Genomic DNA, 27,500 nt, shown 5'->3' on the forward strand with positions numbered 1-27,500 from the left:
AATATTATCTTACTGAACTTATCTGCAAGCTATAAAAGCAACATAATCAACAGCCTGAAAATTATAACAAGTACTAATAAACAACCCATTCACGGAAGTGGCCTAAGCCAAAATAATTTACAACCATCCTTCGCCGTCACGTGATAATTACAACCACAGGGAAGGTCATACCCACAAACAAGCTGCATAGAAAGCAACATAACAGCACTAAGGGTACATCAGCGCCACAGGGGCAGTGGCGAATTTAAGGGGGGAGGGGGAGGGACCAGGTCACGTGCCACACACCTCCCCCCTGAATATGAATAATAGATCACTGGTTTTCTTTCAATAAATCGTTATTAGCAGCAAAAATTTGCCTAGTTAATGATTTTTTTCAACAACAACAACAACAACTCTACAACAACAAAAGCAACAACAACAACAACTACTACTCTGTGTATATATATATATATGTGTGTGTGTGTGTACATTTTACATATGTATACCTATATATAATAATCCTAAGTGGTCCCCCCATGAAAGATTTCTAGATCCGCCACTGTACAGGGGTCAACCCGAAGGGCACACAGCCACTGGAAATCATGTGGGCTCCTCGGGGCAAAGATATGACAGGGCACACACACACAGACGAAATGCCCAGGGGCAGAACAATGGCTCTTCTGTGAGCCCTAAAGACCTGGTTCTCCTGCAGCCGTTCCGGTCTGTCAGCACCCGATACTGGTAATCTTGGGGACTTGAAACTTATATTTTACGTTGCTCGAGACTCTGCGCACCTTGGGAAATGATACAGGGAAGGAAGGGGTAAGGGGGAGGGGGGTTAAGGGTGTCAGTTCGGGTTGCGAATTTAAGAAGGTATGATTCAATCATCAGGTCTTCGAGTTAATTTCACATGGAAGGGCCTTGTAGACACAGGTGATTATTACTAGGCATGTTTATTAACATACAGTACATGCATATACAGTATAACACGTTATACCATACCTTTATATACATATAATTTATCAATTCTATCTTAATATATACAATATACTTACATATATTAATATATAGTAAATAAATCATAATATTTATATAATTTATACAATAAAAAATTTAACTATATATATGCATACAAATATATATAAACATATTTACTATATATATATATACATATTTCTATATTTCTGTATATAGTATATGTATACCGAGAGAGAAAGTGAGAAAGAGCTACTGTGCGTGTGCGTGCAATACCTATACAATCGCCCATTCCATTATTGCTTACTATTTTCCAGTTGTATAAACTTCCAAATTTTTTTCTTTAATATCAATCTTTCACAAATAAGATTAATCCTCAAAGCCCACTGTATCACATACATTTGACCTGCATTATAAATGGAAATAACATAGCCCAATATTTATTTCCTCCTTTGTTAATAATCACATAGTGGAAACAAAGAGAGAAAAACCGTAGCAAATTTCGAACCCCAATTTCACGCTGGAAATCAGGTCATGTTGCGTTGCATTAACATATCCAAATTATCCAAAATTGAAAGTGTGCCCGGGGAGGGGGATGAGAGGACGTTGTCGAGAGAGAGAGAGAGAGAGAGAGAGAGAGAGAGAGAGATATGTTGGACTGTCTAAGGCAGATCCAATAACCTCTCAACCATCACCTGTCAACTCCGAGCGCGCGCATAGTTGTTAAGTTCCGTAGTTATTATATCTGGCCGAGAATATTAGCTTCATATTGCAGTTCAAAAGTCTTTCGTCCAAAGTAACAGCAAACTTCCGGTTCAAAATAAATATAACAAGGTCTCCCATCGACTGTCAACGTTCACAGCAAAACAAAAGAGAAAGAGAGAGACGCCAGTCATTACGTATACCATTATTTCGGGTAGAGAGAAATTTGCACGGATTGGCAACACTGCGTGTCACTCGCTCTGTCAGCCAATCAGCGACCATAAATCTGTCAACAAGGGAGCAGTGTTGCCGTCAAGGGGATCGAAGTGGTTTAGACAGGAGTTAAACACCAGGAATGAAATGATTGCTCCGGTTGTTTGGGACAGACGGGCAGACAGGCGAACTGACAGGGATCTCAGCCACTTATCAAAGAAGAAGCTCGGGCTACACGCGCCGATGCCTAATGAGATCTAGGGTAATTTGGGTACGCGTTGGAGCGGCACTTTATCATATAATTAGCAAAGGTGTTATTTTTTCCAGTTTACCTGTTTTAGAGGTTGACACTTACCGATTTTTTTTACAATATATACGTTCTTTGTGTAGACATTTCTTAGCCCCGTTTATGTAAAATTGACTCCCAATGCTTCGATCTGGAATAAAGCTTATTATCACTATTACCAAAACCCCCCAACAGCCAAGGACGCGGGCACCGAGATTTGGGGGGTGGGGGGATACCATAACCCCGGCACTGGGTCTTGCATTGGTGGTGGTGGTGATGGCACGTCAAGTGTGTGTGTTTACGTTCGGCCGTATCTCTTTTATAAATAAATTGTTTGTGTGCGTTCGGCCCTATGATGAGCCAGGCATGTCTATGCGTATCTCGTTGGTGGGGAGTGATGGGAGGGAGAGGGGTGGGGTGGGGGGAGGGAGTGCCAGTAGAGGAGGGGCGGGTGTTTGTTTTGCCGTCTTAAGAGCTGTTGTTAAATAATAAAAGAACCGGTTTAAGAATCAATGTGTGGAGAGCGATTGAGAAGTGCGAGTGTGTGGATGCATGTGTGTGTGTGTGTGTTTGTGTGTTTGTGTGGTGATCCTACCACGTGAGCGTTGGTGTTTATTTCAAGGTTTTTTTTTCTTGCCCGAGATTTTTTGTGTTTATGTTTGCTTGATGCAGTCATAGTAAGCACTGGAGTTTGGTCTTTGGCATATTTGAGTGTTTGTGTGACGGAGATCATGGTAAATGTGTATTGTCGTTTGTCCCTTGGAATGCTTCGTATATCAACGTCTGAATGACGCAAGATCATAACACGTAAACCTTGAAGTTTATTCTGTGGTACGTTATTTTGGACGTGTTTATGTGACGTAGATCCTACCGTGAGTTTGTTATTGATGTTTGTTTCCTGACATGCTTTGTTTGTCTGTCTGCAAGACGGATATCTGAACAAACTGGGATGGTTATTTGTTAAGCGGAGGGGTAACTAAGTGTGCAGACATTAATTCTGCCTGTTGGTCAGTACTTTGCGTGTACGTGCATTTGTTGCAAGGGGAATCATAGCTATGCAACATCACGGACATCCAGTAACTATATGATCAAGGCGGAAACCGGAAACCTGCATTCTTGCAGAGACGTTTCCGTTCTTGTTGCAACAACATTACTCAGTCTCTGTCTCGATGGCGCCATCTGGCACTCAGGGCAATCATCACAGGAAGTGCAGACATTTTTTGTTTCCGATCTTATTTAGTTGATTTTGATTAACCCTCAACTCGACGTCCCCTCTCTATCCGTCCTTGTTTCTGATGTATGAGTTAGCAATGCGAGTGTACGTGGCTGAAATTTCCATCAAAGGTATGTTTTGAAATTCGAAATATGGCGACTGATAACGAGAACAGATAGGCGACAACCTATACGCGATTCTAAATCTATATTAGCAGACATGGCAACTAAATCGAATAATCTTCATGATCGTTTTTCAGCGCAGGTAATTTTGTAAAGGACATTCTCTTCTACTGAATCTTTCATTAGAAAGTATAATAATAATAATAATAATAATAATAATAATAATAATAATAATAATAATAATAATAATAATAATAATAATAATAATAATAATAAAATTAAAAACAACAACAACAACAACAATAATAATAATAATAATAATAATAATAATAATAATAATTAATAATAATAATAATAATAATAATAATGGGAGTTCAGCACACACGAAATTTTACTCTTAATAAATTTCAGTACACTTGAGTACAACATAACTATTGTGAATTTTATCATGAAATGAAAAAAAATGCGTGACTAGCACCAAACTCATCAACTCAGCTCCCGAAAAAAGTGCAACAAACACCCTGAGCACAAAACGGCTGTCGGGACGAATGCATCCCAGCGCCTACAAACCACCGAACACTACCCATGTGTTCCTGTGTCTCCCCTCTTTACACGACCCGGGGGCCAGGGCCATAATGCAAAAGTGATGTTGGCGTTTCCTTAAATACTCTCCAGGGAGTTCAACGCCTGCCCGCCCAGGACCCCCTCCTCTCCTGGACAGTAACTACACCGCCTAAGGGACTTGCCCTCTCACGCCTCCAAGGGCTTCTTCTTCTAATTTTTCTCTTCCTCTTCTTCTTCTTCTTCTTCTTCTTTTCCCGACCTTTTTTGAACCTCCCGCCTTGAAGTCTCTCTCCTCTCTCCTTTCACTCGGTCGAAATCTCTCTCTCTCTCTCGTGTAAAGGTCACGTGGGTTCAAAAAGACAGAGACGGAAAAGGTCGCGCCAGGGTCAACGGAAGGTCACCATGTGAGGGTGGGGGTGGTGGGTGGGTGTCGACCACTGGGTATATCTATGCCATGAATATATGAAGGATGCGGTGAAGCGATCGCTCGACGCCTGGGCATCAGCCCTGAGTGCCAAATCTAGTTTCGAGGTAAGCCAGGTTTGAGTCTGACCAGATCATTTGAACCGTGGGCGTCTTGGATGTGCATTTCATCAGAAACAGTTTTAGAACAGAATAGAATACAGGATTTAGGCCAAGTGCTGTGACCTATGAGGTCATTCTGCGCTGTAAAGGAAAAATGGACAGTAAGGTTTCAAAGGTGTAACAGGAGGAAAACCATCTCAGTTGCACTATGAAACAATTGTTAGAGAGGTGGAAAGTAAGATGGAAGTAAGAGAATATGAACGGAGATACAGTAAAAGGACTGAAAGGGGTTGGGGCTAAGGGCCGAGGGGACGCTGCTAAAAACCTTAGTCATGCCTAAAGTGCACCAGGTGAGGTGTACTGACGGCACTAACCCACTGTTGGGGGGATTAGAAACAGTTTTCATCCAGATATAACATCTTATATGATTATCAAGAACTATGTACCCTATTAAACTTAACCGTGTTATAGATAAAGTGCACAGTTCAAAGAAAAATCAAGTTGCCAAACTTGCAAAATTAATGCAATCGCACACAGCATAAGCACGGCGCAAATTTGTAATGCACAATAGAATATATTAATAGCGATACATGTTACGATGCAAGACGTGGACTGCAGAGTAACCATAACTCATAACGAAAGCCATAATGCATTGCATTGTATTAAATTTTGAGATACTAACTTTTTTTTGTGAAAAAAAATATATATACGTATCTGTAAAATAGTCTAGATTACTAATAAATGTTTATTCAAGGAAATATTACGTAACTGAAAACAAAAATATGATAAACGTATAAAAGAAATAATGCATAAATGCATGGTATTATAATACATTTAGAGATACTGAAATTTTTTTCTTAGTGAAAAAAATATGTATCTGAAAAATAGTCTTGATGCAAATTAAGGCTTAATCCAGGCAACATACGTAAATGAAAACCAAAAATATGATAAATGCATAAAGGAGAGGCTTGTACGCAATTCTTCATGATTAAAATTACGAAAATTCATTCTATCAGACACTTTAACAATGAACAGGACAATGTGTACGCTATATCTCATAATATATACTACCGACGGAAATCACTAATGAGTTTCCAGTCAGCGAAGCTAAGCAAAGCCGGGATTAAGTATATGAATGTGAGAATTACATAAAAATACATAAAAATGCTTACTGTTTTTGGAACGATTTGCCAGTTATATTTCGGTTAATTTGTGTGTCCCGGATTTCACCTTCAGATACCAAGAGCAAAATCATCGCAGGGTAACCGAATTTTAACATTATTAACCTTCTATATTAACAATTCTTATGCTCTTGGATACTAGAATTCCTTAAAGAAAATTGCACATTAAAACAGTTAGCACTAGTGTCATGCTGTTGTTCGTACTGTCAATGCTTTTATTATCATTAATATTATTATTATTATTATTATTATTATTATTATTATTATTATTATTATATTATTATTATTATTATTCCTGTTGTTGTTACTATTGTAATTCTGTCGTCATTATTTTATTATTATTATTATTATTATTATTATTATTATTATTATTATTATTATTATTATATTCATAGTAGCATGAGTCTTGAAATGAAGAAACAAACCGTAGTTATATAAGGGTACAAATATTTCTAAGAATACATCATAAAAATAATTTATTTCAAAAATAAATCTGAACAGCGAGCTTTCCCGAAAGCTCTCAGCTTAGATTTACTTTAAATATATCTGTGGATTTGTTTCTCCATTACTGTTATTGTTATTACTATTATTATTCATCTAAACATCAGCATTAAACCATCTCCTCTTACTCATCCATAAGAATACAGACTGAAAGGTTCCCGATAACTTCACGCCCCTTGGAGAAATCCTCTATTTATATCCCTGACCACTTCAAGACACAAAACAACAAAAAATCCTTTATCCTGCCCTCCTGCAGATCGCTCACACACACACACACACACATCCTCCCTCTCCCTCACGAGAGAGAGAGAGAGAGAGAGAGAGAGAGAGAGAGAGGAGAGAGAGAGAGAGAGAGAGAAGCTACGTGTGCAAGTCGGTACAAAAAATCCCCCCTCTTTTTTTTTTTTTTTTTCCCTCACGAGAGAGAGAGTAGAGAGAGATGAGAGAAGAGATGGAGAGGGAGAGAGAAGACGAGAGAGAGAGCTTATGTGCATTGGTTTGTAACTTACACACATCTTTCCTATTCCTCACGAGAGAGAGAGAGAGAGAGAGAGAGAGAGATGAAGAGAGAGAGAGAGAGAGAGAGAAGCTACGTGTATTGTGCAGCGTACAAAAATCCCTCTTTTCCTCACGAGGAGAGGAGAGAGAGAGAGAGAGAAGAGAGAGAGAGAGCTATGTGTATTGTGTAACTTACACACATCTTTCCTATTCCTCACGAGAGAGAGAGAGAGAGAGAGAGAGAGAGAGAGAGAGAGAGAGAGAGAGAAGCTACGTGTGTATTTGCAGCGTACAAAAATCCTTCTTTTCCTCACGAGAGAGAGAGAGAGAGAGAGAGAGAGAGAGAGAGAGAGAGCTATTGTGTTTATTGTGTCACTTACACACCATCTTTCCTATTTTCCTCACGAGAGAGAGAGAAGAGAGAGAGAGAGAGAGAGAGCGAGAAGAGAGAGAGAGAAGCTACGTGTATTGTGCAGCGTACCAAATCCCTCTTTTTCCTCACGAGGAGAGAGAGAGAAGTTATGTGTATTGTGTAGCTTACACACATCTTTCCTCTTCCTCACGAACGAGAGAGAGAGAGAGAGAGAGAGAGAAAACTAACGTGTATTATGCAACGTGGAAAAATTACAAGCCAGTGTAACGAAAATCATGTTTATATGTGTGCGTATATGTATGTGTGTGTGTGTAAGTACGAGCGCGCGCGAGCGTCTTCCCGGAGTGTGCAAAAGAGAGACAGTGCCTTCTCAAAAGCCTGGGCAGCAGCAGTAGTGCCCCAGCAGATATCGGGCGGTGCCGGCCACTGCCAGTCAAAACACTGATAACCCATGACCCGGTGCTCGGCTCCAACATTGGCCACTCAAGAGCCTCCATAGGAAAGGCCAGGGAACAAGTCTCGGGCCGTGGCTGGTCTCAAGTGGGGGCTCCCATTTAAATATCGCAATAACAGCGACGATATTCGCAACAATAATATCGCCGCAAAACAATAATGAAAGGCGTTTGCGAGTCGAGGGCTCAATTGACGAGACGATAATAAATGTGTAGCAAATAAACTTACCGCTGTAAGAGCAGCAAAAGTTTATTCGTATTATCACGGAATCTTTGATATCATGTATTTGGTTAAATAATAATAATAATAATAATAATAATAATAATAATAATAATAATAATAATAATAATAATAATGACGGCATAATTGCAGTAGTATCAACAACAGGAGTAATAATAATAATAATAATAATATAATAATAATAATAATAATAATAATAATAATAATAATAATAATAACCAGTAGGACGCCCTAAATACGATAACTCGCTAAGTTTCAAGTTAAACCATCAAAGAGTTAACTAAGTATCTCTGAACTCTCTGCTACATAATTATTATCGTTAACTGGATTTCAAATAGTCTTAAATAAGCCTGATATGTGATGAAATTGAAAGATGTAAGGTTTTATCTGCGAAAAGAATTTCTATTTTACCTTCAATACTTTTGGAGATATTAGCATTCGAATAGCTTTAGGCCCTAAGGCAATAGTGAAACCATCATTTAAATGTGAATTTGCGATATTTTGAAGAAAAAAAAATCTTATATGGGATAAAATTAAAGATGTAAGGTTTTATCTGCCGAAATGATTTTCCTGTTATCTTGAACATTTTTGGAGATATTAGCATTTGAATAGCGTTAGGGCCGGGCCGCCAGAAATGAGCCCGTTTCCTGTAAGACTTCGCTTCGCTCATAATAATAATAATAATAATAATAATAATAATAATATAACTTGGAAACTGTCTTCCTTTCCAAAATGTCAATAAAAGGCATTCGACTCTGAATTTAATTTAATTAATTTTAGAATTAGGCCAAAGGATAAGCACTGGGACCTGTTAGGTCATTCTCCGCTGAAACAGAAATTGACAGCAAATGGTTTGAAAGGCGTAACAGGAGGAAAACCTCAAAGCAGCTGCACTATGAATCAATCGTTAGGAGAGGTATAAAGTCAGATTGAAGAAAGACAATATGAAAGGAGGTAAAGTAAAAGGAACGAAAGGGGTTGCAGCTAGGGGCCGAAGGTACGCTCCAAAGAAACTTAAGTAACGCCTACCGTGCACCGCATGAGGTGCACTGACGGCACTAACCCCCTAAGGGGATTTTCGACTTATGATTTGCATTCTTCCACCTCACAGGCGTTGGAATGTCTCATGTCATTTAGCAATCCTACAGAAGTCTCAGTGCTCGATCACTATGAGAGTATCAGATAGTTAACGTGAATTATATGTTAAAAAAAAAGTCCTTTTCTAATTATTTGTGTTCTTTTTATTTGCATGGGAACTGCTGGCAACAGCTTTACCTTCCTTTCATCGCAGTCTGTTTCGTAAGCAGACGTGGCAACATGACTCGATACGATATAATTAGGGAAAAAAAATTTCAAAAATTAATTTAATTACACATTTTTTCGCAGTGTATCTTGCCTTAAATGTTCAGCTAATAAGAAATTATTATTATTATTATTTTTATTATTATTATTATTATTATTATTATTATTATTATTATTATTATTATTATTATTATTATTATTATTATTATTCAGAAGATGGAGCCTATTCATATGGAACAAGCCCAAAAGGGGCTATTGACTTGAAATTCAAGTTTCCAAAGAATACGGTGTTCACCGGGAAAAAATAAGATGATGTAAAGGGAAATAAAGAAAGAAGAGACCCCACTTATTAAAAAAATGAAATCATTAACAAATACAAAAAATTTTTATTAAAATGCAAGGAGAATAGTATTAGCGTAGTATTATATCATTTAGGCTACAGCGAAGAGAGAAGACTGCAAAATATTACTCAGTGAAGGAAAAAAACATTAAATACTATATAAAAATAAATTGGTGCCCGTTCGAAATGTAATAGTGTAAATTTATCTCTCTCAAAAAGAAATATAAATTTCATGGGATATCATGATAAATCATACCAGTAACGACTGGAAGGTACATGGCGATGCTTCAAGGAATAAAAAGAAACCTAGCAATTTAGATTTTAAAAAAAAATCCATAAATTTTATGAAATTATTAAAAAAAGTATCCGATGCCTTTGCAAAAGCAAATTCCCTTGGCAATTCCAGAGGAAAAATCGGGCTGAAGTTTCAAAACTCTAAAACCCTTTTCGGCGTCTTGGAAAGGTGAAAGCGCTTGGTTTTAAGAAAGGGCGCAGTTATTTAGGTTCTACAGGACACTATCTTATTCGGGTTTCAGAGTATCCGTATAATTTTCTCCAAAGGCCCTACCATGAGAAACATCAATTCGCCTGGTAAATCAGAAGAGCAATTTTGTGTATGAATTCTTAAATGCAGAAACAGACATTCCTCTCGTAGAGAAATGGCAGTGAGGAAGATGAAAGGAAAAATTATCTGAATGTCACTGATAATTCAGGAACAAATTTGGCAGATGCAATAGAGTCGTTTCATAATATCAAACTGACTCTTAACAAAGTCCACAAATATATCTCAAAGTTTCATGGAAGTTACGTCCAGTCACCACTTGTCCACGAAAATTAGCAACAACATCAAAAATAAAAGTAATAAAAGTTCTAATTAGTATAAAAATGAACATAATCACTAAAAGTATAATCTTAAATATACCAGCTCAGACCAAACACTAAATTTTTTTTTTTTTAATAATAACAGACCTGCCACTAGTCCAAGAATGAACGGAAGAAACGACGACCAGGAAAAGGTTCCTTTAAAGAGAGGACTGGGCGTTGTTCCCTGGCAGTGGTTGGTTAGAACAACACGGAATTCTACACTAAAATTCCACCCTCTTATAGATACGGCCCGAGATTGCGAAGGTTAGTTCAACCAAGTAGTTGTTTTGGCTTTCGTGTTGCGTAAACAGAACGCTCCCCTGACGAGGCCACCAGCCTCCTCCTCCAGCAGGGGGGTGGGGGGTGGGGATTATCTCGCGGGTCTTAAGCACCGATTAATTTACGACATTAGTAACAGGTGAAGCTCTATTTACGGGGCGGAATTATTAAGCGGTGAGACGCAGACACAGCGAATTCGACATCTGCGAAAGTGCGTTGTGCTTGGTGTGAAGAGGACGGCGGTAAACTGCCTGAAGAAGAAGAAGAAGAAGAAGAAGTTGCCTGAAGTCGTAAAGTTTGACTTGGGCTGTGTGTGCTTTATCTCGCCCCTGACGGAAACCTCTTCCACGGGACAGGAGGAGCGGATAAGAGGCTGGATACTTTACCCTGTCAGTTTGCAAAGGCAACAGAGAGTGGATGAATGGAAACACCACCTCCAAGGTCGTGAGGGCCAGTGTTGTCATCAGTGATTGAGGAAAGATCAATGAAGAATTGTTTCATGATATTATCAAGCGTAATTTCCAAGGGGATATCTAAACTATATCTATATATATATATCTATATATATATATATATATATATATATATATATATATATATATATATATGTGTGTGTGTGTGTGTGTGTGTGTGTGTGTGTGTGTGTTTATATATACGTATATATATGTTTATAAATACATATATATATATATATATATATATATATATATATATATATATATATATATATATATATATATATATATATATATATATATATATATATATATATATATATGAACGACGACGAACACCTGAGAACGACAGGTATGTGTAATCGAGAGGCGGCATAAACTTATAACTTCTTGCGGTGGCGGTGTGGTCTAAGGATTCACTGTGCGTCTTAAATTTGTTGGTTCGATGGTTCGCGCCCGTGAGGGGACAAATTTCTTATCAACTAAAAAATTCCCCTTCGGTTAACATATATGAAAATATATTAATTCCGAATTAGATATAAAAGGACATTTGTATCTCGATGTATGTCTGTGAATCACAATAACGTGATATGACTCATATGTATGTGTATGTATTTACACAATCCAACCAGTTCTTTCTCTCTTTAAAGTAAAACATTCTCATGAAATCAAAAGTAAAATGTAGACCGATAATCATGTCATAAATTTCAAGCTTGCTGAATTTGCCGTTCCAAAGAATATGGTGTTCATTAGGAAGAGGTAAGAAGACGAGGAGAAGGGAAATACAGAAAGAAGAGGCCCCACTTATTAAAAGAGAACAAAAAATATTAATAAATTAACAAATGCATAAAAATGTATTAAAATGCCAGGAGAATGGTATTAGGTTAATAACGTATTCCTTTATCCATAGAGCTAACACTTTTCCCGTACCGGTGCAAATATTATTTAGAAACATGTGATGCATATTATTAAACACATCCGCTCATTAACTGCTAAAGCCTATTAGTAAGGGGGAAATCTGATCATCCTATGATACCAGAAAAAAACACGAGGTCATCAACAGTAAAATTAAGTCCAAAGGAAATATATGAATATAGAATAAAATAAAATAATAAGAAAATTTTCACCGTAGCATTCATAATTCTATAATATACAAACTTTATGTCATGCATAACTAATATTCAAAAGCATTTATGAACTTCCATAGAAACAGAGAGCATTAAAATATGACGCAGTCCTCGGCATTCTTTATCCGAATTTCTATTAAAATTAAAGCTATGTATTTCAATGTATTCAAGGTCCCCTGAAATAACATGAAAATTCTAACATCGGAAGATCCCAAATGCTGGTCACTTTTCAACATTCGGTAGTCTTTGAAATACTTCTGATTTTCCAAACGTTTTTAAAACCATTACATATTACAATTTTTCATTCCAAGTCCGTAAAATATTTGCTTACTTTCTTTTCTTGAAACATTCCCATATCATCATTGACTTTTCATGCCCATTCAAGGAACTGAACAATTCAATAATATTGGTTAACGCTTTTTAAGAAACCCGCAACTCAGGCCAGCGGATCTAAACGCCAACTGCTGAAGGCCGCAGCGATTTCATCCCATGAACCCGGAGATTCCCATTCCGCAAAACCAGGAATTCAAATGCACATGGCGCGGATCCTTTTAAGGGGGCCCCCAAGTGCTCGGGAGAGTCATTCCACATCGCGTTATATCCGAAAGCTTTCATTCGAATTACCGCCGCGCCAAACGGGTCATGAAAAGGTCACGAGGTCATTCCGTACCTTCCTGCAGGGTTTCGGAGAGACGCTGAAGGAGGCCATGAACTGCTTCCGTTGCGCCGACGTCAGGATGGTCCTGGGTCTCTTGGGGCCTCGTCTGCCGTCCCGGGGTCTCGAGCCGTCGTCGACGATGAAGTCGTCCCCCAAAGGGCCTGAGGAAGAGGAAAGCGACCACGCCTTCGTTTAGCACCTCCGGTCTCGACTGACGATGATTCTAAGCAACCCGAACATAAGTTTTAAAGTTATGCAATAGTACAGTTACTCTACAATCTTAATATCAAATCTCTTATTTCATTCATTCTCAATTTCCTTCCTCTTCTTAATTTTCAGTGAACTGGTGATAAATCGTCATGTAATAATGAATAACAAATTCACATAAGCATAAAATTCATGGACATTAATGAGTGAGTATGAAGTGTATACTAAATCATCATAGGTGACTGTCCCCAACTAAGTCAGTGAAATTGATATCTAACTGTACGTAGAGAAATATTCCTAAATCATCATTCGTAACTGTCCTCAACTAAGTCAGTGAAACTGATAACTAACTGTACGTAGAGAAATATTCCTTCATCAGCTAATTTGACTGCGAATCATAAGAAGTAAATTATGAGCCCAAAATTCATACTTCCAAGATATAATAACAAATGAGTAAAAAAGCTTTAAGACACACAGCTATGACGCAATAGTTAATGATTCAGCGATCATTACAGGGCAGAATGCTCTAGTCCCGTTTGTTGATATTTTATTTCAGAAAATAATTTCATGTAAAAGGTTGTCCTTGGGCGAACCTGTTTATTAAAAGTTTATGGAAAAGTTCTGAAATTATGCAAATTATACGACGTAGTAAATTAATCCAGTGAACGGAGCAGAAATGAAATTAAAAATAATTCTGTTGACAAGAAGACTGATAATAAAATGTTATCTTATATGTGATATTCGTTTCAGGTCTGTAAACTTTCATGAGAGAGAGAGAGAGAGAGAGAGAGAAACATTAGTTGAGACAACCCTTTTTATGTAATTCGCTTTGATTTAAACGATACGAAGTATGGAGCTTAAGCATCAATACACACAAAGACAGAGAGAGAGAGAGAGAGAGAGAGAGAGAGAGAGAGAGAGAGAGAGAGTACTACCTATATCGTGACATGATGTGACAAGATGAAAAAAATGAAATGAGGCACCAGACGAGCCATGAGAGAGAGAGAAAAAAAAAAGACGCATCGAACAGAACTACAAGGTAATACTAACTCAGCCACTCACTCTGCGGCCCGTGCTGCTGCAGAAGGAACATCTCCTTCTCATAGTCCGCCCTGCAGAAGAGTTGGTGCCCTCTGAGGACGTACTGGTCCCCCTTCTGGAGGACCTGGCAGCAGACGACGCAGGCGAAGCAGTGCAGGTGGAACACGAGGGACTGCGCGCGCATCACGAGCTCGTGGGGCAAGAGCCTGTCCCCGCAGCCCGCGCATTTCACCGAAAACAACCTGGAAAGGATTCAAAAATACATTGTTACTGATTCGATAGTCCCGAGTTCGATTCCCCGCTCTGCCAGCAAGGAATCAAGAGGAATTTGTTCCTAGCCACGTAAAAATATCTAGTCGTTCGGGTCAGCCCAGGGAGAGCTGTTAATCAGCTCTGTGGTCTGGTTAAACTAAGATATACTCAACTCTTGCTGCATGTCTAATAATAATAATAACACAGTGAGAAAGAAAATTGATGGACTCCTAATGGGACAATATGCAACTCGGAACCCCACACTATAAAGACCACCCAATCGAATTGGATGACTGTGATAGACAAAAAAAAATAATAATAATATTAATAATGTTTGGAAGAAATTCCTCTTTCAGGACAGCGTTGTTAAAAACAATTTTTTTCAACTGTATAAAGCTTATGCGGAGTCCCCTCATAATTTTCCATGTTGCATTTTTCTCATCTGCAGGTAGATGATATAAAATCCGAAGGATTTACGTAGAAAGACGATCTGTTTTCATTGTTTATTTTCACTCGTATGTTTCGACTCGCATACTGGACAGGATCGCCCGTTTGTGAGTCGAAACGCAAGAATAAAAATAAGCAGCGAAAGCAGAATATCTTTCCATGTCCTTTGGATACCTACCTGCTGATGAGAAGAACATAATAATAAAAAATAGAGAACATTGTGTATAGGCTACCTGAAACAGCAATTATTTTTTCATAATAATAATAATCGACTAGAATTAAAATGGCAGCTCCAGGAACTCATGCAGAAGATTGTACTATTAGGAACTGCGCGCATAGTGAGAAAAGTTATGAACTCTTAAGGATGCAGGAGCAGCCCGGAACGCCACACATAAAGAAAAACCACCCAGTCTGATAGGATGAGTGACATAGACAAAAAAATAAATAAATAATAATAATAATAATAATAATAATAATAATAATAATAATAATAATAATAATAATAATAATAATAATAATAATAATAATAATAATAATTGGAATTTGAAGGAATTCTTTTAATTATGTTTGCAGCAGCATAGTATTTTCAAAATGCACTTTTTATTTTTTTTTTGTTTCATAATACCTTTATTTGTGAAATATAAATAATTCATAAGTTTACCAATATTCACTCCATCACAAAGATTGTGGACACACAATTATTTTAACTTTTTTATTATTACTGTCCCAAAGTAGGGTAAAAAAAAAAAAAAGTGAATAACATGACAAAATAAAAAAGGCGAAATACAAGACCAACTGCTAATTCAGCCAATTTGTTAATAATAATAATAATAATAATAACAATAATATAATTAATAATAATAATAATAATAATAATAATAATAATAATAATAATAATAATAATAATAATAATAATGATAATGTAATAATAATAATAACAATAATAATAATAATAATAATAATAATAATAATAATAATAATAATAATAATAGCAAAGCTCTTGGCTTTTTAAACAGAAACACAATATACGTGTATTATCATGTATAACCTAATACGCAACACATTACAACGACTGAAAATTAATAAGATTTGCTCTCTGAATATAACAGTTTTATTTTTGAAAAATAAAAACAATCATTGCTTCTGCCACGGCAAAGTAAACCTCCCCAAAAGAGCGAAAGTGGAAAATCTCGAAAATCGAAGCAAGAATGCAAAAAAAAAAAAAAATCAAAAAGCTTTTGTTCAAAACAAAAGGCGGGACCTTGCCAAGTAGTACCTCAGAGCGCGATGAACGAAAGTGATGACATTCTAATTCGACCATTATGGGTCTAAATCGGTCTTCACTGGTCTACGTTATCGCTGGCGAAAGCCCGCTTCGTAAACAAACACGGCGGAGGTATTTCCTGTTGGTCTCTCACCCGCGGTGAATGAATGGCTTCAGATATCTACATCTTAGGCTTGGTTAGTATACGCTTCTGATGATAAGGATATTTGGAAGCATTGAAAGACGAAGAAGAATCGGGAATCATATAACTTTTCCTTTAATCTTTTTATTATTATTATTTAAGATAACTTTTTTTCTAGAAGTATTGAAAGAAGAAGAAGAATCGGGAATCATATACTTTTCCTTTAATCTTTTTATTATTATTATTTAAGATAACTTTTTTTCTAGAAGTATTGAAAGAAGAAGAAGAATCGGGAATCATATAACTTTTCCTTTAATCTTTTTATTATTATTATTTAAAATAACTTTTTTTTTAGAAGTATTGAAAGAAGAAGAAGAAGAATCGGGAATCATATAGCTTTTCCGTTAATCTTTTTATTAGTATTATTTAAAATAACTTTTCTTTTTTATTCTTTTTTTTGAAGTATTGAAAGAAGAAGAATTGGGGATCATATAACTTTTCCTTTAATCTTTTTATTATTATTATTATTTAAAATAACTTTTTTTTAGAAGTATTGAAAGAAGAAGAATCGGGAATCATATAACTTTTCCTTTAATCTTTTTATTATTATTATTATTTAAAATAACTTTTCTTTTTCTATTCTTTTTTTTAAGTATTGAAAGAAGAAGAATCGGGAATACTTCTCCGACAATTTTTTTATTACTATTATTTTAAATTAATTTTTTTGGAAGTACTGAAAGAACAAGAATTGGGAATCATACAACTTTTCCGTTAATTTGTATCATTATTATTATTATTTTAAACAAAATATTTTTTTAGGGGTGAAGTATGAAAGAAGAATTGGGAATCATAACTTTTCCGTTAATTTTTTTATTATTATCATCTTAAGTAACATTTTTTGAAGCATTGAAAGAAGAAGAAGGATTGGGAATCATGTAACTTTTCCGTTAATTTTTTTTTCATTATTATAAATAATTTTTTTTTTATCATCTTAACTTAGTTTGCATATAGACTACTACTTGAAGAATAACTGCAAATGTGGACGAGAAAATGTTTGGTAATTCGTCTTCCTTCATTTGGAAAATTTAGCTTAAAATTATTCTCTAAATTCTGAAGTCAACCATTGTCTTGTCCTCAACCCACAAGAGTAGCTTATTAATAAGAACATCCGAACTAACCTTTACTAAATAGACCCATTTATTTCTGTAACTGCAATTGAACTAGGGAAGTATTTTTATTACTACACTCACCTCATATTACCTTTGTATTTCCCAGAAATAATTTTTTTTTTCTTTTTCACTTTGTTGAGTATTAAGCAGATCTTAAGCCCCAATCCTCGGCGTACATCAGTACTGTCCATTAACCGGTGTTCAGAGCTAAAGAAGTAAAAAATGCGCCGAAGTTTCTTCGGCGCGATGGGGTTTTCTGTTCAACGTTTAACGCTGCATGAAACTCTTAGCTACGGCCCATGAAACTCTCAGCCTTCTAATCGAACAATATGAAAGATGCTTGAATTCAACAAAGCGGAGATTGGTCGCATTAAGTGGAAGAGAAAACACTCAAAACCCTTGGAAGCACTAAAGAAAATAGTTTTTGTAGAAAAGAGACAGTGAAGACACCAGTAGAAGATGGTAATCAAATTCATTAACCAACCTTCCGTAACACCTCAGAAATTTTTTTCTTAGTTTTAATGACTGATTAGTTGATACAGGAAAATGTCCCCAGACACCAATTGTTATGACTGGAGTAAGGACACGCTTGTATACAAGATACCATCAAAAGATAATTGAGCAGAGCAAAAGATGTTTGATTTAATAACAGTGGTAGCAACAACAATGGTAATGGATTTTGTTTGTGTGGTATTTTTACGTTGCATGGAACCAGTGGTTATTCAGCAACGGGACCAACGGCTTTACGTGACTTCCGAACCACGTCGAGAGTGAACTTCAATCACCAGAAATAATACATCTCTAATACCTCAATGGAATGCCCATGGAGAACGACGCCCCAAATAATAAAAATAAGAAAAATAAGAAAGTGAAATCTTACCAAATGATATAGCAACAGCAACATCAACAAACGATCAATGATAAACTTTTTAACTTGCATCTTTAAGGCTTGCAACTTCCGGCGCCGCCAATGGCTGACAGACATCTTTCTAAAGACTAAACTGCAATAACGTTAAATCTCCCTCCCCCCCCCCCCCCAACCCCCGATCTCTCTCTCTCTCTCTCTCTCTCTCTCTCTCTCTCTCTCTCTCTCTCTGAAGGGAGTAGAGTGTCGCGAAAATTCTCCCACTTATGCGCGCCGACAGACAACCCAACCATCCAGTATTAGTCTAAAATGAGAGTCCTTAACATTCCTGGCGCTCAAGCGAATGAACGGAGCCGGGGAAATAAAATGTACATTTTCCCCGAAACCCGACGATATTTTTTCAGAGGCGCGTTCAGCTGCACAACAGTATCGGGTGTGGCAAAAGAAGTTCCTCGTTGGGAAACGTGAAGCTTCTGCCGCGCGGAGCGCGGGAAGAGGTTAATGAACTGCCATTCTTCGATGTAATAACTTGCAGGCCTCAGAATTACCTTCGTAACGATGAAACGCAATCACTCTCAAGCACTGCAGTTTTAAAGTGTCTTCAAAACAAGGCTGCCACTGAACATTTTTCGAATCGCCTTGATATAATTAACGGCACCTTCACCTGGTCAGGTGTTCGGGACAAGTCTAGCGATATAAAACAGTGTGAGACAGGCCTCAGAATTACCCCATAACGAGTAAACGTAGTCACCCTCAAGTACTGAAGTGTTAGCTTCGTCAAAACAAGGCTGCCATTCCACAGTTTTTGAATCACCTGGAAAATTAACGGGATAAGCCTGGCGATATAAAACAGTGTGAGACAGCTTCAAGGGTTGGGATTCAGACTTGATTTTGTTAGGCCGATACCTAACGAATATGGCTTATTACAGTATAATCATTGCATGCAAATGTGTTCATAAGCAATCTCATAAACGTACACATGCATACCATATCTACCTAGCTATCTGCCAACACAAATATATTATACGTGTGTACACAGCCCCACAAGATTACTATTGATGAAAACTGGAGGTATAAATTGTATCATTGCCCTCTTTTACACAATATGAATAGCAAACGCGCACTGCAAATATAATTCCATACACTGGAAAGTAATTTTCATTAGAATTTCAAGCTTTGGAACTCCCTCACTGATCTAATGTTCACGGTAACCTGTGAGGTCACTCTCCGTTGAACTCAGAAAATCAGGTGTAGTCACACCTGGTTCGGTTCGCAACAATAAAAGACAAAATGTAAACATTATTGCAGTCTCTGAGGAAGGTTGGGACAAAACACTCTTTCAACTTCCTCCTTGAACTTAGTCTGCAACAATTTCCATTGCGCAATAGTTACTTATGCCTTATACATAAGCAACAATGACATGTGCAATGTAAGGTTTGATAAGGAATAACGGTATAGCGTGGTGTATTTGTAGTAAAAGAAGGATCCAAATTTAGAAATACCTTCATATCCTTACCTCATACAACAACTAAAAATGAGTCGAAGTTTTTCGTCGCATTCGAGTTTTCTGTACAGCGTATAATCAAGGCCACCGAAAAAATATCTATCTTCTGGTGGTCACGGTATATAGCTGTATGAGCCGCCGCCTATGAAACTTTAACCACGGCCCGGTGGTAGCCTGGCCTTTAGCGTTGCCAGATGCATGATCATGGCTAATTTTAACCGTAAATAAAAACCAAACTACCCAGGCTAGAGGGCTGCAATTTGGTATGCTTGATGATTGGAGGGTGGATAATCAACATACCAATTTGCAGCCCTCTAGCTTCAGTAGTTTTTTTAAGATCTGACAGACAAAGCCATCTCAATAGTTTTCTTTTACACAGTACTAAAAATTAGGCTAAATCATATTAAGTACAAAAAAAATATATTTGTAACTGATTAGTATCTATCAATTACTCACCTTTCGGTAACCTATTACCCAACTATTGTTTTTAATGGTCTTATTTATACCGTGCTAAATGAGATTGCAATCGTATGACGAACTATGCATACCAGTTCGATATCTCGAATTCGGATCATTCATTACAAGTTAATGATGTTATTCAGCTCATAACAGTTCACCTGAAAACATTTCAGCTTAGACCTCCAGTAATTAGTGTTATGTAGCAAGTGACTGCCACGGCGAATGGTCTTAATTAGAAGCACAGAGGAAGAAATTATAAGATTTTGGCTTATAATCTGACTTGCCCTCTTCTTCCATAACATCTGCTTTGTCGTCTACACCTAATGTGGTGAGTTGAAGTAGTAATAATTTGCTAGTAAACATCAATTCAAATGTCAGTCCAATTCTTATAGTAACAATCTTACTATAATGGGCGTTATGTCCGCCCGTCTGTCTGTCATTCCATCACGGCCAAACGGCTGGTCCGATGGGCATGAAACTCGGCGGGGTTATAGTGGGGACCCCTATGATGGTTTATAATGGGGTTTCATCCTACCCACCCCTAACCTAATTTGCTAATAATAATAATAATAATAATAATAATAATAATAATAATAATAATAATAATAATAATAATAATAATAATAAAATCCGAGTGGATCTTGTTTGTGTTCCCCCTTGGTGACAGCAGGGAAGACAGTAAACAACCACCCTCCCCCTGCAAACCAGTTTGTCCGCACCGGGTTGGGGGGGGGGGGGAACGTGAGGTAAGGGAGACATCCATCTTCCCCTGAAAACCGGTTTGGCCGCCCCGGAAGCAGCAGGGAATATAAAGGATCGGGAGGGTAGGGGAGACAGCAGCGCCGAGTTCTAGCAAGTGTAGCGCACGCCAACAAGCTCGTAATTAATAATAACAATATTTAGTGAAAATCCGCTCGATTCGCGAGACGTACCGTTTCTAGGTTACTGGTGGGTTTCCCGAAGTGTCAGTTGATGGTCTGATTCATAAGTTGCATTTTTTCTCAAAGTGTAATGCTCGTAAATAGAAACAAGGAGAACGTACATCGCACAATAAAAAATCACAATACGTAACTATAACAGTGATATCTAAGCTGAAGCTGGCATAAATACATAATGCTAAGTCATAGGAAACTGAATTTTCATACATTTCTATCTTTGGTAAGCCATACGACGTAAGTATAGGCTCATAAAACAGTTATACCAGGCACAGGAGAACAATTTCTAACTGAATAAAACTTATCCTTTATCTATGGTGCATCGTCCCATTGTGACCGAAATAATAGGTAAAAAATCTACTTGTGTATATAAGTACGGCTGCATACTTATCAAAATGAAAATATTATTAAAAATGGGACCTTTCGTACAAACGGTCGAAAGCTCCCAGTTTTAATCATTTTGGCATTTCAATAGGTACAGCTTCGCTCATATACATAACTGGATTTCACCTTATAAAATCGTATCTTTCTTAGAGAATTTAAAGATGCAAAATGAAAAAAGACAAAGTTTCTCTCTCTCTCTCTCTCTCTCTCTCTCTCTCTCTCTCTCTCTCTCTCTCTCCTGCGCCTTTCAGCAGCAGCGCACCAAACACGGCTAAGTAACGCCCCTTAGCTTAAAACCATACTAATACTACACTTTCCGGATAATATATGTGTTCGGGTATGCGAACGCCAGCACGAAAACGGGCCCTCCTGATTGGTCGAGGCGCCGAGACCCGCCAATCAACGCGTATTATCACTCTGGTTATGGCGCGAAACCCTCTGCCTGGTATAACCTTTGGAGCGCGAGGGAAACGGCGTCGGCTCTCTGAACACAATCATAACTCACAACTTTCGCAACTTTTTTTTGGGGGGGCCTCCACAGAAACTTTCTCTCTCTCTCTCTCTCTCTCTATTTATTCATGCCGGCAGCCTATTCTGGACCATTTGATGGCGAAGCCGTAAGGCCCATTCTCGAAAAACGAACCAGAAATGACTGCTTTGGCCGCTCCATAATTCTTCGCATTGAATCGCGTGTAAATATGATCTACAGGCTCTTTTCTGTTTCTTCCACCCATGCCGTGTACGGTCACTACATCGTTCGTTCGCCAAACTCAACTCTTTCTCTCCATCAAAAGTCGGTAAAGAATGAAAAAGGGTTTTAATGCATCGAGGCCTTGGAATGGGATCAGATCCCCTGTGTTTTTGTGCGTCTAGTAGTCGTTCAAGTTGATATACGCCTTCAATTACACTTGAAACAGCGTTAGGAAAAACTGCGTACATTCAGACGGAAACTTCACGAGATAACTCCTCGAGTCTCTTAAAACAAAAGAGGTGCAAATAAAGGGGGAAAATCTTCAAGATGAAATAGGCCTATAGACCTAGACGAAGAAATCCTTTTCGTTTGCGAGTAAAGCCACTCAGAAGCCACACTCCAGCCAGACGAGAGGGAACCTGCAGATACTGCAAAAGAGTAAAGGAAAATAAAACGGGAGAGTGAGAAAGGGGAGAGAATCTATTTCTCTCTCTCTCTCTCTCTCTCTCTCTCTCTCTCTCTCTCTCCTCGAGTTTCTAACTCTCGCCAACCCGGGTTCTGGCGCTCTCGCGTCCTCCGGAAGCTGTCTAATGGACGACAATGGCAACCAACAGAAATGTCTCACCTGAAAATAGTGTGTAAATAGTGCGTTTCTATTGGATAAACGCTTTCTGTTGCTCGCATTTGTAATTCCCAAAAAGGGCAAATGGTGTGCTCGGTCCAACAGCCAATGAGAAAAGAGCTTCTGGAAAAGAGGCGTCCGTATCAATTTTCCCATTGGCTGAGGAGTGGTCCGGGCTAAGACCCATTTTATACTTAAGCGGTGCTTTGGTTCACTTACTTTGCTCACATATCGGAGTGGAGTCACTTTAATTTTCTGAGATAAGTGGCAAAGGGTATAATATGGACGGGCACATATATCCCAGGATAAAGCTCTCTCTCTCTCTCTCTCTCTCTCTCTCTCTCTCTCTCTTTCAGTGTGGAACATATTCTCGGCTATTTTCCGCATTTCTTGCTGGAACAGAAGCGTTCATTTTATGCTGGCAGGCTGTTGGGAATTTTCTCTTCCACTCTAATGCTTTTGAAAATCATACCTAAGTTTTAGCGCTCGTCTTTCTTTACTTAAAATTTTGTTCCTTAAATTTCGAGAAACACTTAATAAACAATAGTATACTTAGTCGATTTATAAAAGAGATTCTTCATTTTATTGGCAGAAATCAAAGAAAAACAGTCAGTTCTGACACTGGCTAGACGATGTTGCTTATGACATCACAAAACTTGAACGAAAATGAAACAGAACTCACTTAAACATTGTGTCAGCGAATAAGCTGTTTATCTTTGTTCAAATAAAGATGACAACGTATTCTTTATTCTCTCAAAGCTGGAAGATATGAAACTGACCACGCAAAAAATAAATAAATAAATAAATTGAATTTCACTTGAATTTTTACCGGATAGAAGATTCTAGACATTCATTTCTTTCTCTTGGGATTTGCATAATGCATGCGTGAATAAATACTCAAATTATACCTGAAAAAATATAGAGAGAGAAAAATAATCGGGGGAAACAACGGTAGGCAAAGTTTTCGGAAAATTCAAAACTTTGCCATTTTTTATTTCTTTTTTTTATGTTACGAGCGCATGCGCGAATTGAAGAAATAATCTTGCGAAACGGGATATTGCAACTTTAGGAAAAAAAATCTGGAAATCTTGATGAATATTTAATTTTTCTCTTCTTTTCATTTGTAAAAGCGTTTCTGATGCTTCGGTGGTCCTGCAATACCAGAAGCGAATATGATTCCTCTTCTAGATCACTTTTAAACGCGAGTTCTTAAAAATAGAGAACTAAATATTTATCAGAGGTCGAGACGGGTATGGCTGCTCAATCAATCAAGAAATATGGACAAAAAAATAGCGCCAAATATATGGCACAGAGAATATGCATTTCATTTCTTTAATTTTTCATTTAAATCGTCAGCTAAAAAATCTAATGAACAGAGTCATCAGACTATAAACCCAAAAGGCCTTCAACAGGGAATCGGCCTGCAGAGAGAGAGAGAGAGAGAGGTTATAGGCAAAGGTGATATAACTAAATAAATGCTAGGAAATAGTAAATAAAGCCGATGCACCAGAATTCAGGAGACGTCAGCAGAAAGAGAGAGTGAATTTGTTACTCGCTTAACCCTTTAAATTAGTCCATGTGATGAAGGACTTTGAGGATACACATGAATTTCTCAGAATTGATTTGTTTAGATTCCCTTTACGAGAATAAAACCAAAATTCTTTCATTATTTGACATCCTATATATTTTTTATTGTGTTCCCAAAATGGGATCCTGTGGCGTGTTTTTAATTTGTTCCCAAAATGGGAACGTTGGACACTTAGCGGTTTTAATGTTCCAATATGAGATCGTGTGCCATGATCGGTATGGTCTTGGCTTGCCACCTCGGTGGCCGTGAGTTCGATTCTCAGGCATTCCACTGAGGGGTTAGAGATGGGTATTTCTGGTGATAGAAGTTCACTCTCAACATGGTCCGGAAGTCACGTAAAGCCGTTGGTCCCGTTGCTGAATAACCACTGGTTCCATGCAACGTAAAAACACCATACATACAAAACAAAGACATTGGGGGTTTACACATCGGAGATCATAAGATTCCACAACGTAACTTATCTGAGGTCTACGTCCTTTTGAGTTAATTTTTAAGTACAATTAATTGAAAATATTCAATCTCACTTTTAATAAACCTCTCATTAACCTTATACTAATATGAAGGAAGTTAGCAGAAGAAGGGATTTTGTGACTTCCGTTTTTCTGGTAATCAATCAGAATTTCAGTGAAGACGCGCAGCTCTCTCTCTCTCTCTCTCTCTCTCTCTCTCTCTCTCTCTCTCTCTCTCCAAAAAATCTGCCCAAAACAACAATGATTTTCTTTCCCCTCTTTTATTTCAAAACTACGATCTCGCTTCTCTCTCTCTCCCTTTCTCTCTCTCTCTCTCTTTGCCAACCACAGCCCACAACCAAGTCTTTATCCGGCTCCCCTGCTCCCCCCCCACATCCCCCCCCCCCCCACCCCCACCCCCACCCTACAAAAAAAGTCCCAAGCAAGACAGACTTGGCTGGCCTGATGGAGGAGGAGGGCCCTGGCAGATCCGCCGAAGACAAAAGATGGCGATAATGGGAGACTTGTGTCAGGGCTTCGGCACCTTCGTCGTGGCCCTTCGAGGGGAAAATTGGGACTACTGGTAGAAGAGAAAGTGGGGGTGTGGGGGGAAGAGTGGGGAGGAGGTGATCAGGGGAGACGGGTGGTGGGGTGGGGGGGGGGGGGGAGGGGGGGGGGAAGCAAAAGAAAGCTTATAGAGTCCGTGGGATCCTTTTGCTGACCAATGTAGCCAATGTACACTCGGCTCCAGATTCCATTACGTATGCATTTCCAGTTAAAAAATGAGCGCACGCGCGCATGCACATACATAAATATACCACACATACACACATATGTATATTATATATAATATATAAACACATAAATGATTAAATATATATTTACTTATAGAAGTATACTACATATACATATGTATAATATTATAGTTGTGTAGATTGTCGTGTGTTGTTAAGGCTGGAAAGCAACTTGCTATAGTTGCTTTCAACACAGGCATTTTCGACTCAGAAAGTCGCTCTAAGACTTGCGAGCGAAAAATTATCTTCCACGTAAAATATGACAAGGTTTTCTAATACTTTTCCGGCAGTCCAGTCTCTCTCTCTCTCTCTCTCTCTCTCTCTCTCTCTCTCTCTCTCTCTCTCCCTTTTACGCACTCACATAAATTTTTGCTTTTGCAAATACTCTCTCAAACATACACTTTTCTCTTCAACATTAGTACCTCTCTCTCTCTCTCTCTCTCTCACATATTTTTGTTCTTGCAAATACTCTCTGTCACATACATATTTTCTTCTCCAATACCATCACCTCTCTCTCTCTCTCTCTCTCTCTCTCTCTCTCTCTCTCTCTCACATATTTTTGTTCTTGCAAATACTGTCACATACTTTTCTTCTCAATACACATGCTACAATCTCTCATACATCACCTTCTCTCTCTCTCTCTCTCTCTCTCTCTCTCTCATATTTTTGTTCTCGCAAATACTCTGTCAAATGCACATTTTCTTCTTCAGTACCATCACCTCTCTCTCTCTCTCTCTCTCTCTCTCTCTCTCTCTCTCTCTCTCGTTGCCTGGAGGAGGAGGAGGAGGAGGAGGAGGAAGGTCGTCTCCGCTGTGGAAATGGACGTTATATCAAAATGCAAAGCAGCAGACACTCGGCTTCCTCTCTAAAATTCATATAAACTTGAGGATATAATGGGGCTCCCGGTCTTGTGAAGAGCAGCGCTCTAAATAAAAGGCAAGAAGAAGAAGAAAAAAAAAAAGAGAGAGGGACAGAGAGAGAAAGATCGCTGTAACCAAATGTACAGGTAAAAATAGGGGACGCTCTATCGACGCGGATGCTGGGATATTATTATTATTATTATTATTATTATTATTATTATTATTATTATTATTATTATTATTATTATTAGAGTTTAATCTTTGTCTGACCATTTTAAAAATTAGGATTAATGCTATCACTGCTATTAATGCTTTGGTTGTTTTGTTAACTGCGTGAATTAAGTTTTATTATTATTATTATTATTATTATTATTATTATTATTATTATTATTATTATTTATGTTGGAGTATTTTAAAAGATGGTATTCATACTACCATTATTATCACTGTTGTGGTTGTTTCGTCAATATCGTAAAACACATTTAATAAATACATAATTATTGCGTGTTTGCACATACTGAACATATTCATTGTCATTACGTCTTTTTCAAATATATTTAATAAATTTATAATAATGTATACTTGTACATATCTAACAAATACATAATCATAACGTCTATGCTAAGCATATTTAACAAATTGATAATAACGTACTTGTACATATTTAACAAATACATAAGAATCATCATTATTTCTCAACTTCCTTCCAGCAAAAACAAAAATTATTCCTAAAAAAAAAGAAACATTCGTTGAAACCCGAAATTTCGGCGCTTTGGGGAAAAAAAAACAAGAAATTGGGACCTGGAAACGTCATTCCTTGTAAAGATATTGGAACAAAAAAGGAAAAAGTAAATCCCTTGACCTGTAAAATGGATGACCTGGCTTCGCTGCATATGAAATCTGAACTCCATATATAGGAAAAACCGTAGCCCGAACTGCCAGTATACATGTAAATCTAGATTCCGTATATGAAAAAC

General features: G+C 37.6%; 1 protein-coding gene across 2 annotated transcripts in view; it reads right to left on the reverse strand.

Annotated features, from left to right (window-relative positions):
• Positions 1–27,500, reverse strand: part of LOC135223321 (LIM homeobox transcription factor 1-beta-like) — a 96,540-nt gene that overhangs the window by 18,696 nt on the left and 50,344 nt on the right. The window contains exons 3-4 of one of the 2 annotated variants that reach the window (XM_064261785.1): positions 14,120–14,340; positions 12,863–13,011 (exon numbers count right to left, since the gene is read on the reverse strand). In XM_064261785.1, coding sequence (XP_064117855.1) covers positions 12,863–13,011; positions 14,120–14,340 — 370 coding nt within the window. Of the gene's footprint in view, positions 1–12,862; positions 13,012–14,107; positions 14,341–27,500 lie in introns of both variants that reach the window. The other variant, XM_064261784.1, reaches the window with a different exon arrangement.

This window comes from Macrobrachium nipponense, chromosome 8 (assembly GCF_015104395.2).
Source record: "Macrobrachium nipponense isolate FS-2020 chromosome 8, ASM1510439v2, whole genome shotgun sequence".
NCBI classification, from domain to species: domain Eukaryota; kingdom Metazoa; phylum Arthropoda; class Malacostraca; order Decapoda; family Palaemonidae; genus Macrobrachium; species Macrobrachium nipponense.